We start from the raw sequence: 16050 nt of genomic DNA, 5'->3' as shown, positions 1-16050 counted from the left end.
GGGGCAATGATAAAGAATTAAAATAAGGCAATCATTAGAGCTGCAGCTTTTGTCATACTAAATGAAGTTAAGTGTCTCAACTTCAGCAAAAAGTAATTAAACTTTTGAAAACCTTCTGACATTTTCAGGACTTTGATCTGGCCCATTCAATGAAAGCCTAATAACGTTCTGTCAAGGGATATCATATATTGCTGATATGTTGCATAGCTTGATTCTCAAGAACTGGACGTGGTGCTGTAGGAGTTTTGTTAGGTCAATGGATGTGTACTTTTAAGCTATTATCTCCTTTTGAATTTCATTATCATATCATATGCCTAATTTGTGCATGATAACACTCAGTTATTCTGGACCAAATAATGATCCTTGTACAAACTGACACCAAGTAGAAATAGCATCATGGGTGACGTACGGCAGAGAGCAGGTATGAAGTTTTGTCCTGCAACATTAGCATCTCAAGAGATTCTGGCAGCTCGCAATGAGAGGTAATTAATAATAATACGGGAATTAATCTTTGTTTAAGTTGATATACATGCAGCTCTAATGATGGCCTTCACTTCATCATCATTCCTCTGCTGTTTGGAAATGCTCTCAGATGATGCTAGCTGTGACATGAGAGTTAGACCTATCCTACCCATTTTCAGAAGATTCTTGTACAAATCTTTGCATTTTGGCACCAAGATCACTAACCTGCGGTGTTTTATCTCAGAGATACCATTATTATTATCTAATGTCAAAAAGGACATTGACCTAGTTGTCTTTGAATTTTAAGGGTGAATGTGCATTGTCGATACTTAATTTCATTTTATTTGATCTTCCTGTAAGAATCTGTGTATTCTGACACCAAGAACACCAACCTGCACCGTTTTATCTCCGAGATACCAGTATATAATATGGTATATAATGTATGAAAGGTCATTGACATTTGGCCTTAAATTTTATGGGTGAATATGCATTCTATGTCCTTAATTTTATTTTATTTGATCTTCTGATCATAATCTGTGCATTTTGACACCATGATCACCAACCTGTGCCTTTTCATCTCAGAGATACCATTATACAGTATGATATATATAATGTAAAAAGGTCATTGACCTTTTGAAAGCTTTGACCTTGAATTTTATTGGTGAATGTCCATTCTATGTACTCACATTCATTCTATTTTACCTTCTTGTAAGAATCTGTACATTTTGACACCATGATCACTAGCCTGTACCTTATCATCTCAGAGATACTATTATACAGTATGGTATATAATGTAAAAAAGGTCATTGACCTTTGAAAGGCTTTGACCTTGAATTTCATCGGTGAATGTGCATGCTAGGTACTTAATTCTATTTTATTTGATATTCTGGTAAAAATTTGTGCATTTTGACACCATTATCACCAACCTGCGCCTTTCCATCTCAGAGATATCATTATATGGTATATATGAAAAGGTCATTGACCTTTGACCTTGAAAAAAAACACTTTCCCCAACCCGTATTCCTCCTAACTTTTTTTTGGTAAATGTTGACACCCATACCTACTCAAATCAGTTGAAAAACCATTTCCAATAATTTTATTCCAGATTGGCTATTTTGAGGTCTAATTTAGGGATACTATGAGTCTTCTTTCAGCACTCATCAGAAAACCTCTTAATCCAAGTGTTATTACGTTGAATGAAGTGTGTGGTCCATCTTCATTCACTCTCATCTTATTTTCTTTTTTTTTATAGATTTTTGACCCACAACTTGCAGGCCCATTCTTGAATTTAAAAGAAAATGATAATAATAATGGCGGCATATTTACCCAGGGTAGTCACTTCAGTTCCGAAAACTGTTCTCCCAGTGGGCCCTGCTATAATTACCCCGGCTTTAGCACGGCTACCTTGATTGGGCGCTCGAGCATTCGAGGAATTTCTTCTTACCGGGTACCCATTCACCTCACCTGGGTCGAGTGCAGCACAATGTGGATAAATTTCTTGCTGAAGGAAATTGCGCCATGGCTGGGATTCGAACCCACGACCCTCTGTTTCAAAGTCCAAAGACTAATCCACTGGGCCACAACACTCCAATAAAGGTTTAAAGAAACTCATTCGAAAAAAATATATAAATATATAACTAGCATTATTAAACTACAAGGAAATAAATCGAAACATTTCTTTTTAACCCATGATCTCATCTTGAATTTTTTTTCCCATGCTTATAGTTTGTAGAGATGAAAAATTTGATGTTGATATAGATCTTTGTGGAACATTGTTTCTTTGTCTGGGGTCTAGAAGGGGACCTCACTATGTCAATAGAGACTTTTAGGAGTAGTGAACGAGAACGTCGTAGCAGTCCTCTGATCGCTCGAGTCAACATCGTCGTCTGCCCTCGTTCACTACAGATCGGATGACTTTAAGATTTCACTCGACTTGTACGTGTACGTACGTCCACTTGAAACAGCGCGATAACCAGCGGGTCGTGACACGCTGCCCGACCCAGAAGATCTGGCGACCCGGTCGGGTGATGCGAAGGTGCAACTTGTGCACACTTGCCCTTTCAGGTGCTTTGATTCCTTTTTACGCGAGTTAGGATATATATCGATATAAATTTTGGAGATCAGAAAGCAATTTCAAATATGATAAACATAATGTATCGTACAACTTACATTAATTTTGTGAAAAAGTCACTGAAAACTTTGTTTTAAAGGGAAAGGTTGAACTTCATGCTGAGCTTGAGCGGTTAAATGACGTCACTCACGTGCACGTCAACTATGATTAAGGAGAACCGCAAAATGGATGTGGCGAGGTTCTCGATTCTGATAGTGGACGTGTGTGAGGACCTGAGGCATATGGAACGCCAAAAAATGACGTCATCTCGTACCAGTTGACTATGTCGACGTGCATTTCTAAAAGTGCTCAATATTGTGTTCAAACTGTTCTCCCTCATCTGCCTTGTTTGTACTTGTAATAGTGTCCTGTTTCTATGTATTTGAGCATATTTCTGAGTATCGTCATCTTGCATGGTACTCTTTGAATGTTGCATATTGTACCCTATTCAAATTTATATATGTTTGAGCATATCTTGGTGCCACAAACTTCTGTTCAGGTGTGAATTGTTACCCTACCACAATCAATTACATTATTTCTAACACCAATAAAGTTATTAGCCATTTTACCCTCTACATGTATATTACTATTAGTACCTCAAAAATATTCTAAGACTAGCCATTCATAGCACACAGTCAATAGGACACAATACAGTGTTGGCCAGTTCACTCCTCCTTAAACATGTAGATCTAATTGTTTTTATTTTGATGAGCCTCATCCTTATTCATTTCAGCTTATGAAATACAATTAAATCAGCCATAAAATATGATTAAATTTTAGGAGGAAAGACCCCTCCGATATATTGCATGCCCAGACTACAGGGGTCCTGGCCAAGGCCATAAAAAACTTTGCGCTCTCACTTTGTGCTCACATACATGTAAGTTTCCTTCAAAAAACAAATCAGGACCTGGAGCCACTGGCATCCCTGTTTTTTATTTCCATTTTTACAATGTCCTTTTATTTTTGCATGTTTGAAGTATTTTATTTTGTATGTTTTAAGTACCTTAACCTTTACCCACATTGTGCTCTACCCAAGTCAACCCATGTGAGGTACAAGGGTACCGGTAGGAAGTAATTCTCAAAAAGCTGTGCGCAATGGGATCAGGAGACTGGCTTAGCTGGGGTTATATAGGAGCGCCTCAAGCACCCAGCAAGGTGGATATTTGGACTATACAAATCCTATTTTATGATTGTTTAGAATAAAATCCCACTATGAATTTCCTGATCTTGGAATTTAAATTTCAATCAGAGTTCAAACATTTCTTTCATCTTTCTATTTACAGGGAATGCTGATTTTAATACCAGCCTTTGTCATCATAGCTTTTGCTTCAGGGTCTTTCCTTTATTATTTAGGTCTTGCTCTCTTCTCAATAGGTATAGTCTGAATTGATAATTATTGATTTTTTTATATTAATTATGTTTAATTATGATTACTATTATCCAGAAGTAGTAGTAGTACTAGTAATAGTAATCACAGTAGTAGTCGTGGTACATTTTCATGTAGTAGTAGTGCTGGTGGTAGTCGTAGTAGTAGTATTAGTAGCTCCTGTGTAGCAGCCGTGGTGGAGTAGCTCCTGTAGAGGAGCCGTGGTGTAGTGGTTCTGACTCTCGCCTTGTAAACAGAGGGTCGTGTGTTCGAATCCCAACATGGTCTGGCGTCCTTTGGCAAGGCGTTAATCCACACTTTGCCACTCTCAACCCAGGTGCTAAATGGGTACCCGGTAGGATGTGAAAGTCATTGTAGCTTGTCCAGTACTGTGTGCGCCTCACCGGCGACTGACTGAAATACTCCCCAGGGAGAGGAGGATGTGCACACGTTGTGTGCGGGAATGACTGATTGAATCTGATGACCGGGGTAATAATATATCTGTAAAGCGCTTAGACACGTCGTTCTGATGTATTAAGCGCTATATAAAAAAGCGGATTATTATTATTATTAGTATTAGTAGTAGTAGTAGTAGAAGAAGTAGTAGTTGTTGTAGTAGTAGTAGTAGTAGTAGTAGTAGTAGTAGTAGTAGTAGTAGTAGTAGTAGTAGAAGTAGTAGTTGTTGTTGTAGTAGTAGTAGTAGTATTAGTAGTAGTTGTAGTAGTAGCAGCAGCAGCAGTAGTAGTAGTAGTAGTAGAAGTAATGGTGGTGGTGGTGGTACATGTACATATAGTTGTAGTAAAAGTAGAAACTAGTGTTATTGCTGTGATAATGAGTTGGATGTGGAGTGTTGTTGGTGATGATTATGATTTTAATTTCAACCAGGTATGGAATGAATAGAATTAACTTTATTCTGTAAAATTTGAGTGTTCTCAAGAATCACCATTAAATCATTCCTTTATTTTCAGTTTTGTATTTTGTTTGCAAATCTTTATATCACAAGGCCCAGGTCTTTGCAATGATACAAAAAGCAATATAATTACTGATATTATTACTTATGGATGTCAATTTTTGTCTCGCCTGCATAGCAGAGTGAGACTATAGGCGCCGCTTTTCCGACGGCGACGTCAACATCAAATCTTAACCTGAGGTTAGTTTTTGAAATGACATCAAAGCTTAGAAAGTATATGGACCTAGTTCATGAAACTAGGCCATAAGGTTAATCAAGTATTACTGAACATCCTATTAGAGTTTCATGTCACATGACCAAGGTCAAAGGTCATTTAGGGTCAATGAACTTAGACCATGTTGGGGGAATCAACATCAAAATCTTAACCTGAAGTTAAGTTTTTGAAATGTCATCATAACTTAGAAAATATATGGACCTAGTACATTAAACTTGGACATAAGGTTAATCAAGTATCACTGAACATCCTGCATGAGTTTCATGTCACATGACCAAGGTCATTTAGGGTCAATGAACTCGGGCCGATTTGGGGGTATCTGTTGAATTACAATCAAAACTTTAAAAGTTTTTGGATCTGATTCATGAAACTTGGACACAATAGTAATCAAGTATCACTGAACATCCTGTGCGCATTTTAGGTCACATGATCAAGGTCAAAGGTCATTTAGGGTCAATGAACTTTGGCTGAATTGGGGGTATTTGTTGAATTACCATCATAACTTTGAAAGTATGTTGGTCTAGTTCGTAAAACTTGGACATACTGTAATAGTAATCAAGCATCACTGAAAATTTTGTGCAAGTTTCAGGTCTCATGATTAAGGTCAAAGGTCATTTAGGGTCAATGAACTTTGGCTGAATTGGGGGTATTTGTTGAATTACCATCATAACTTTGAAAGTTTGTTGGTCTAGTTCATAAAACTTGGACATAAGAGTAATCAAGTATCACTGAACATCCTGTGCGCATTTTAGGTCACATGACCAAGGTCAAAGGTCAATGAACTTTGGCCATAATGGGGGTATCTGTTGAATTACCATCATAACTTTGCAAGTTTATGATCTGACTTTTGAAACTTGGACATAAGAGTAATCAAGTATCACTGAATATCCTGTGCAAGTTTCAGGTCACATGATCAAGGTCAAAGACAAAGGTCATGTAAAGGTCAATGAATTTTGGCCACATTGGGGGTATTGAATTACCATCCTATCTCTGTACGTGTATTGGTCTAGTTCATAAAACGTGGAAATAAGAGTAACCAAGTATCACTGAACATCTTGTGCGAGTTATAGTAGTTTTCAAAGTCAGCAATGCTGCTATGTTGAATCGCGTGATGCAGGTGAGACGGCCAGAGGTATTCCACTTGTTTACAAGACAATCCAATTGTGTTAAATACAGTTTGGTCAAATTTCTTTTTTCTTCACATGTAGCATCTGGAACTGTAGTGCCTTGTATGACAACCATTGTAACTATTTATGGTGAGTAGTTTTACAAAACATCAATGATGGCCCCCCCCCCCCTTCTGATCTTGACCACCATTCGCACGATCGCACCAAAATTTGGCACGCACATTTTCTATCACATAAGCTACAAACTAGTATAAATAAATTCTGAAAATGAATATTTTTTATGCAAATTTATTCATGAAAAACAATCATTTAACACCCAATTGTCTTCTTTTTTTGCAGATGTCATCTTTGTAATTTAATTTAAAGGTTTCTAAAAAAAAATTGCAAAAAACAATTTTTTTTCCTTATGTATTTCTTTGTTTTTAGAATTTCTTATGTATTTCTTTGTTTTTCATTGTTTTTTTTTCAATGGAAATCATTACAGACCATTTAACAATCAAATTCAACCCTATATTAATTAAGCAGACTAATTAGAATGAACAATCACCTTTTTATGAATTTAATCTCCCTTAGACTTTGTACACAGAGTATAAAAATGAGCCATTTTCGGCATTACATTGTCTTGTAAAAAGTCCTGTTACGTCGCGATGCTATATCCGTATGTTGCAAATTTGGTCCCAAAAGTTGTGCGAGACTAAAAAGAAAAAAATCCTAAAATTTTGTGGCGCTATCTTTTTGCATTTTGGAAATATCGCGAGAAGCGTCGAAGTGGGCAATCATGCCCCCCCCCCCTCCTGTCCTATTAGGTTTAACTACAATAAAGATTTTTTTTCCTTGTGACAGAGGTTCTTTATTCATTCAATTGCCAAGTTAACATGTATTAACATTCAGAATCTTAGAGACAACATCCAAGATGTCATCTATAAAAAATCATATTTAAACACATGTCATATAGAATAACTGTTGTATGGTTTACCTTGAAAATAATTATTCATATACATCGAATAGATTGCATATTGAGCATGCACAAGGACTGTATTCATATCTCTTGCTTTTCATGTGTGAAATCAAAACCAACTATTAATAATTTTTCGTTGTTTTAGAACATTAAATTAAACAAATCCACAATACATTTCCAGAAAGGCTGTACGCTTGGGCATTCTAAAACAACATGAACAAAAGATTCTGTTTTACAGAAAATACATAAGTTGTCTGTTACAATTTTCCACCTCAACAAGTTTTTTATGAAGAGTTTTGAAGTTGAGTTGCTTTATTTTATTTTATTGTTTTTCAATGTCTTAAACTTAAATTTCAATGTGTCTTTCCAGTCAAAATCAATTGCAAGGTTCAATTTACCTTCCCAGAATGTTAAAGCAGCCTGTTCTCTTTTCTTAAATTCACACAATAAACTATAGAAATTGCGAGACTTCATTGCTCGTAGTCTAATATAATCAAGCGTTCTAATTTCGAATACGTCGCTTCCGTATTGTGAATTTGTTTCATCGTTATCTGCATAACTTATGTCTATAATTCTTTCGATGCAAATATTTGGTATTGCATTTTTCAGTTTCGAATACATACATGTAAAGTCAATTAACAGAGAATTTGAGCCAAGCACTCGACAAATATGTTCTCTTGGCCGAAATCGTCCATTTTCTACATTGTCAAAATCATTATAATGCTTTTTTCAAACCATTTTTCAAAAAATAAAGATTTTCTATCATGTGTGATATTACTATTGTACCACAAAACTTGATTTTTATTATTTACAATATCTGGAAACTGAATATTCTTAAGTTCACTCCAAGTTATGAGACAGTCTATATAAAAGTCGGGTACCTTTTGTTTTACACACAAATTCAACATATATTTACTGAAACAATTTGTTTTCAAAATAGATAAAAAAGGACATATTTTTTCTTTCCAATATCTAAACATAAATTTCCAATGAACATCATTATAATTTTCAAAGAATCTACTCAACCATGATAAATAAGGATTGGAATTATGATTTCAGATCTATCATTCTCAGTCCTTCCCTTATAACATCATTAATCAAGACTGCTCTCTTGACTTTTTCTCATTTTGAATTCCATTAAAAATTATACCTCAGTTTATTGAGATCAACAACTAGTTTCTGGGGGATGGGTAATACAGAGGCAACATAAACAAATTGAGAAATTACTGATGATTTAAGTACCAAAACTTTACCATAGTAAGTTAAATTTCTCATTTTCCAAAAATTTAAAATTGATTTAACTTTTTGAATTTTCATAAACCAGTTCATTCGTTCAGACTCTTTTTTTATCACTTGTTAGATACATTCTTAAGTACTTGACAGGTTCAGCATTCCATTAATACCTTCTATACCCTTATGTTGCAAATTTGGTCTCAAAAGTTGCGCGAGACTTCAAAGAAAAAAGTCCTAAAATTTTGTGGCGCTATCTTTTTGCATTTTGGAAATATCACGAGAAATGTCGAAGTGGGCAATCATGCCCCCCCCCCCGTCCTATTAGGTTTAACTCCAATAAAGATGAATCAGCTTCACCTCATTACCGGTATATTTAAAGGCAACTCTTTTGAAACTTCTCAATCAGTCAGAAGCATGCACATACAGTAGGGCTTGCCTTTTATTTTCTGAGTTGTATTTAATCTGAATCTTTCATACATCCAGATTCAGAGCAAATAGGCTCTTTTCATACACATAATTTTTTTCTTAGAGAATTATAGCGGTTTTCATGTATTGACAGTACACATAAATCATATCTTGATTTCCAACCTATCAGAAGCATACTTTAATAGTACTTGCATATAATTTCAGTTTGTGTTTAAAACTCTTTTCACATATCTGCTTCTCTGAATTTTTCTTTTCCATTAGAACAATTTATGATTTGGATTGGAATCCCCTTTAAGCCTTTTAAAAAATAAATTGTAGGGACTTATTTTCTTTTGATGTAGGTCCTGAGGATCAGAAAGGTACTATCATGGGCATCTTCAGGTCACTGGGAGCACTCTCTAGAGCCTTCGGACCAGCAGCAGCTTCAGCAGGTAAACCAGCTCTTCCAAAGTTTCATGTTTTTAAGATAATTTATACATTTGCTGGGGTAGAACACTGTTGGGAATTTGACATTGATATCATCTTGCAATGCTTGTTCAACATAATCTTGGGAAATCTTGTGATGTCATTTGTCATTTTACCATAATTAAAAAGGTTGATCGGATATTTTGTTATCCTGCAGATATTCGAGACGTCATGACCATTATCATTTTTGTATCACCTGCGAAGCAAAGTGAGACTATAGGCACCGCTTTTCCGACGGCGGCGGCGGTGTCAACATCAAATCTTAACCAGAGGTTAAGTTTTTGAAATGACGTCATATCTTAGAAAGTATATGGACCTAGTTAATAAAACTTGGCCATAAGGTTAATCAAGTATTACTAAACATCCAATTAGAGTTTCATGTCACATGACCAAGGTCAAAGGTCATTTAGGGTCAATGAATTTAGACCATGTTGGAGGAATCAACATCGAAATCTTAACCTGAGGTTAAGTTTTTGAAATGTCATCATAACTTAGAAAATATATGGACCTAGTTCATGAAACTTGGACATAAGGTTAATCGAGTATCACTGAACATCCTGCATGAGTTTCACATGACCAAGGTCAAAGGTCATTTAGGGTCAATGAACTTTGGCCGAATTGGGGATATCTGTTGAATTACCATCATAACTTTAAAAGTTTATTGGTCTAGTTCATTAAACTTGTACATAAGAGTAATCAAGTATCACTGAACATCCTGTTCGAGTTTCAGGTCACATGATCAAGGTCAAAGGTCACGTAAGGTCAATGAACTTTGGCCATGTTGGGGTTTTTTTGTTGAATAACTATCATATCTCTGTAAGTTTATTGGTCTAGTTCATAAAAAGTGGACATAAGAGTAACCATGTATCACTGAACATCTTGTGCGAGTTAGAGTAGTATTCAAAGTCAGCACTGCTGCTATATTGAACCGCGTGATGCAGGTGAGACGGCCAGAGGCATTCCACTTGTTATTGTATATAAATTACTTTTCTCTTTGCTGACGACAATATTTTTATCTTGTAATGATCCTTTTTTAATATGAATTTGATATCAAATACTGAAATAGCCATATTTCACCAATGGTTTCTTGCCAATAAACTTTATATTTATTTAAAAAAAACCCAAATTATCTTATTTCTAAAACAAACAAACATATTGATAACGGTGCAATACGAATTGCCAATAATGCAATAAAGCAGGTTAATCAAGTAAAACTCTTAGGAATAATTCTTGATGAAAATATGACATGGAAATATCATATAGATAATACTGAACATTTGTAAAGTAATTGGAGTACTGGTATTGAACAGAGTCAAGAAAATTTTAGCATTACGCATCCTTGTAAACCTTGGTCTTGCCACATTTAAACTATTGTCTGATTATCTGGGGTGGCTGTGCGTCATATTTATTCCAAAGGATGTATGTAATTAAAAAACGTGCTATAAGGGTAATAACAAATTCCTGTTTTGTCTCGCCCACCAGAGGTGAAGGGATCCAAATGTCGTCCGTCCGTCATCCGTCTGTCACATGTAATGACACATAACTCCACAACCGTAAGTCGTTTTTCAACCAAACATGGATGGTAGATGGACTTAGGGGACCTGCAGCATATGCTGCAGTCGGAGGTCACATGGTAAGGTCAAAGGTCATTTTCAGGTCAACGTTAAAGTTTACATGCAAGACTCTCTTATGACACCTAACTCCACAACCATAAATCGCTTTTCAACCAAACTTGGATGGTAGATGGACCTTGGGGACCTGCATGATATACTGCAGTCGGAGGTCACACAATAAGGTCAAAGGTCATTTTCAGGTCAACCTTACCTAACTCCGCAACCGTAAGGTGCTTTTCAACCAAACTTGGATGGTAGATTGACTTGGAGGACCTGCGTGTTATGCTGCAGTCGGAGGGCACATAAGGTCAAAGGTTAATTTTAGGTCAACATTAAAATTTATGTGCAAGGCTCTTAAGGCAAATGTTATTCCATCCCAGTCATATTACAATGAAGTTTCGATACAATTCTGTTGCATGCCCTCGCGAATCATGATATTTCCGGTTATTTTCATAAGTGAGCGAGACACAAAATCGCTTTTGCCTTGTTTTTAAATGCTTCCTAAACATGAATTTTATTTTAAATCTTTAACCCTAAATAGTCTGGGCTATATTGACGCCTAAGAAGGTGAAAGGGGGGGGGGGAGCACGCATGTTACCCATGGCTTGATCTACAAAACTATAAGATCAAATTCTGCGAAAAATATCTTTGCTCATTAATTATACATAAAATGAGAAGTTTGCTATAATTAACTAAATAATGCCCCTAAAATGCTACTTGTTGGTACACAGACTCTTTATAGGAATCTTTTCAAATGTACTGTACATGTAAGAAGAATTTCAACAACACATTTTTTTTTCTTTTTATCTTATTGTTTTCTATATTTCTTTTGCATTTCTTAATTTTTTTTTACTCTTTGTTTTTTATTGTTTTTTTCAATGGAAATTGTTTGGGGACCTTATTTGGACCATAAACAAGATGGAGTTAATTGATTTTAATCATTAAAAGGAAAAATAATGGTACATACAAATGAACTGTGGCATAGGATTTTGGGTCTGCATGCACTAAATTGTTTCGTAATTTCGGAACCACGTACTCCAGGGCTTGGAATTTTGGTCTCAAAAGTTGCGCGAGACTCGTGTAAAAAGTCAGCCAGCAACGCGGTCAAATAAATTTGCAAGGGATGGGCTGAATCACCTCCCCCTGTCTTCTTAGGGTTATTTATTATTCTGCCAGGAGCAAATCTAGTTGGCATGAGATTAGCAACTGTTAAAATTGATCACATTTAATAGATAGTGTAGAATGCCTACTTAGCTTGTTGTACGCGAGCAAATGGGATGCTGAATGTTAAACATTCGTACTGTTGCACATAGGATGTACCATCCAAAATGTACCGTTGCATGGCTTTAGGAGGTGACGTCACAATATGATTTAATTCATTGCGTGTGGTAAAATGAAGGTGCAGTACGTGTATAAACCTGCTGGCTAAATGTGCAATGCTGCCCAAGTTCATGTGCACTTGTGGGATTTTGCTGTTCGCTTTCAATTTTTTTGCTCCCTTTTCATAGATTACTGCAGAGAAAAACTCCTGTTTCTTCATATTTTCACTAAATTCTGAGGCGTTGTACAACACAAATAGCGAATATTCTTATTCGTGCAATGGTGCGAGATTTAGCATTTGGTGAAAGAAAGAGACGCTCTATTCAACTTGGCTAATGCCTTGGTTGAATAGAGAATCTTTCTTTTACCTAATGCGAAATCTCGCACCATCGCACTCATGCCTATTCACTTTTTGTATACTGTATATACAGTTGAGACCAAAAGCGAACATGTACATACACCCAGGAAATTCAAAGAAAAGTTGGCACTTACCAAGCATCATGAAATTTACTCTATTTTATAAAATATTTGTGATATCATGACAAATTTGATTTCAAACAAATGAGTATGTCATGCCCCTTCATCACAATGCTTTGTCATCAGGATTTGAAAAATATTTAGCTGTCATTTTTCCCCAAAATTCTTCATATTTTAGACAAAGTAAGAATAAAAACTTGGAAAACATCTCATATTTTTGCTAGTTACATGTACATATACATGTACTTCTCAACACAAACATTTCAGATTATGCTTTTTTTGTTCAATGGAGACATATCATGATAGAAAATATAATATAATTCATTGATTTTACATTTATATTAAATAGAATACATTTGGTGTGAATATTAATTTTCTTCTTCAAAGAAAATTCCACCCGAAATTTACTTTAATTCCAACAGCATCCCAATCATGAGAAAGAGCTTAATATGCTCTTTCATTTGATACCAAATTTGTCATTATTTTTTTTAAGATAGTAAATTTTACGATGTTTGGCAAGTGAACAAATTTTATTGAATTCAATGGGTGTGTGTAACCTTTCGGCCTAAATTGTATATATTGTAATCATGTTCTCATATTATGAAAAAAATCTATTACACAATCAAAACAATTCAGTAAAATGCCTTGTGGATTTTGCCTACCGCATTACTGAGTTTTTTTCAAATAGCGACTACTCTGATTGTCCCAAGATGTCAAGACATTCTCTCAAGACTGTTTACTTGAACTGCAATCTCTGGCAATTCAGTTTTCATCTGAAGAAGCCTATGACAACATAGTATGCCAAAGCCTTGTGATGTAATTTACATAAACATGTACTTGACTGCATAACAAAAACAAATATCTCTAATGTGCAACAAAAATATTTATCAATGTCTGCAACCGAAAAGATTGTACATGCCTTGATTTCCTCCCGCTTGATTTCTGCAATGTCCTTTTGTTTCATTTACAGCAGGCTCAGTTAAAGCTTCAGAAACCTCAGAATGCAGCTGCTTGCATCTGTCACTTTGTCAAATAAACACTCTCATATCACCTCTATCTTGAATTCACTGCACTGGCTCCCTATCAAAAATCAGATTATCTGTAAGATTTTGTTGCTTGCTTTTCATAGTATTCTTGGATCAGCACCACAATAAAGTCTTTCATTTATCAATCACTAAAGACCAAGCAGGTCTTTGTGCTCATCCACTTCTGGCTTCCTTGTTATTCCAAAACTTTCAAAAACCTGGGGGAAAAATCAATTGCTTTTGCATGCCCCACTTTGTGGAGTAGCCTTCTGGAAGACATAGAAATCTACCTCTTTCGAAACTTTCAAAAATCTTCTTAAAAACTTTTTTTATTTAACTCTTAGCTCTTCATGCGCCTTGAGCACCCTACCTAGTAGATTTGGTGCTTTACAAGTCACATTACTATTAATGTTTTAATGTTTGATGAACTACCTTTTTAGTCTTTTAATTGAGAGCATAACAATGGTTACTGAAAATCCCTGAATATGTCATGAGATACATGTACTTCCCAGCCTAACACGTTAATGTATCCTTTTACTTTTAGTGTACTGGGGAGCTGGAGCCGGTGTCTGTTACATCTGGGGGGCTGTCCTCATGGTATTCCCTATCTACATACTCACCAGAGTTGTACCAACAAAGACACAGTAATCAACCTTGTCATGTGCCACATCAATTCAAGAGTCCCAACCTTCAAGTCACTCTCTTCAATGTAGAGATCTACATCAAGTGGTCACCCTTTGGAGCAACATTCTTCATCAGAGGCTGTGATATCTTACTGCTTTCATTTGCCAAATCCATATTCCATGTTAATCATTAAATCTATTTTACACCCCTCTTCATTTTAAAGATGCAGTGATCTCCATCTTATTGGGTCACACCCATCTACATGTATGCTCATCATCAATATTTCCACAGAATGCAGATCCAGGGATTTACATGTACATGTATTGCTGCTTTGTTATGCCACACTCATCTCCTTCCAGGGGCGTTGGAACATATTCTCATTTGGGGGAAAGCCAAAAAAGGGTACTTACAAGTATAAATGGGTATTTTGGTGCAAACAGATATTTTCACTGTGAGATTGTCATCTGCATGAAGTAGTTGTATGTTTTTTGAAGTAAGTATGTTGAGCAAAGCCTTTTTGAAGTGATTCCTGATAAAAAAAATACATATTTCAGCTTTGTTTTTGTCTCATGTGAAAGCATAACAAGAGAGCAGTTTGGGATAATTTTCAAATCTGAAGTTGTAAAACTTGCTTTTTTGGTCTATTATGGCGCTGTTAAAAGGGCATCCTTGCGAATGTTGTGGGTGCAACTTTCGGAGATTTTATGTTATAAGATGTGAAAATTTAACATTCCGGGAAGATTTTGTAATCATGAAAAAAATGTGTTGCCTAACAAAAGAATTCACTCAAGCACCAAGCCCAAACTAACATTTTTGTCTCACCTGCATAGCAGGGTGAGACTATACATGCAGTCGCCGCTTTTCCGACTGCAACGTCGACATCAAGGTTAAGTTTTTTTTAAATGACAGCATAATATGGACCTAGTTCATGAAACTTGAACATTATGTTAATCAAGTACATGTATTACTGAACATTCTGCCTGAGTTTCAGCTTTCAGGTCACATGACCAAGGTCAAAGGTCATTTAAGGTCAGTGAACTTAGACCATGCGTGGGGAGTCAATATCATAATCTTAACCTAAGGTTAAGTGTTTGAAATGTCAATTTTCTTAGAAAATATCTGTTTAATTTGTTTAATTTTTGGCATTACTCCTTTTCGTTTAAGATCGATATGCTCGATCTGTAATAAAAATCATAAGTCAGAAAAAATTGGAACCAGTGGGATTTGAAACTGCCATCTACTGCTTTCCGGGCAGCGACTAATAACCACCAGACTAGTCTGGTTCACAGCTAAGCCAAGATGAATGGGAATTCAAATACCCTTGATCGTCTTCTTTCTGACTCATTAGTATCCGAATGCCGTAAGGGTAATTAAATATTACTGAACATCCTGTCTGAGTTTCAGGTCACATGACCAAGGTCAAAGGTCATTGAACTTTGGCCATTTTGGGGGTATTTGTTGAATTACCATCATACCTCTGAAATTGTATTGGTCTAGTTTATAAAACTTACACATAAGAGTAATCAAGTACCACTCTACATTCTGTGTGAGTCTCAGGTCACTTGACCCATGTCAAAGGTCAATGAACTTTAATTGGGCATGTTGGAGGTAATTATTAAATTGCTGTCATAACTTTCAAAGTTTATGGATGTAATATGAA

At 35.8% G+C, this 16050-nt stretch overlaps 1 protein-coding gene across 1 annotated transcript in view; it reads left to right on the top strand.

Annotated features, from left to right (window-relative positions):
- Positions 1–15724, top strand: part of LOC121425223 (major facilitator superfamily domain-containing protein 10-like) — an 87191-nt gene extending 71467 nt beyond the window's left edge. Inside the window, exons 11-14 of the mRNA XM_041621233.1 lie at positions 3856–3946; positions 6331–6378; positions 9208–9297; positions 14311–15724. Of these exons, the coding sequence (XP_041477167.1) occupies positions 3856–3946; positions 6331–6378; positions 9208–9297; positions 14311–14414 (333 nt within the window). The 3' untranslated portion in view covers positions 14415–15724. The remainder of the gene's footprint in view (positions 1–3855; positions 3947–6330; positions 6379–9207; positions 9298–14310) is intronic.
- Positions 15725–16050: the final 326 nt, after the last annotated feature.

This window comes from Lytechinus variegatus, chromosome 12 (assembly GCF_018143015.1).
Source record: "Lytechinus variegatus isolate NC3 chromosome 12, Lvar_3.0, whole genome shotgun sequence".
NCBI classification, from domain to species: Eukaryota; Metazoa; Echinodermata; class Echinoidea; order Temnopleuroida; family Toxopneustidae; genus Lytechinus; species Lytechinus variegatus.
The sequence above is the reverse complement of the archived record's forward strand: the minus strand, read 5'-3'. Positions and strand labels throughout refer to the sequence as shown.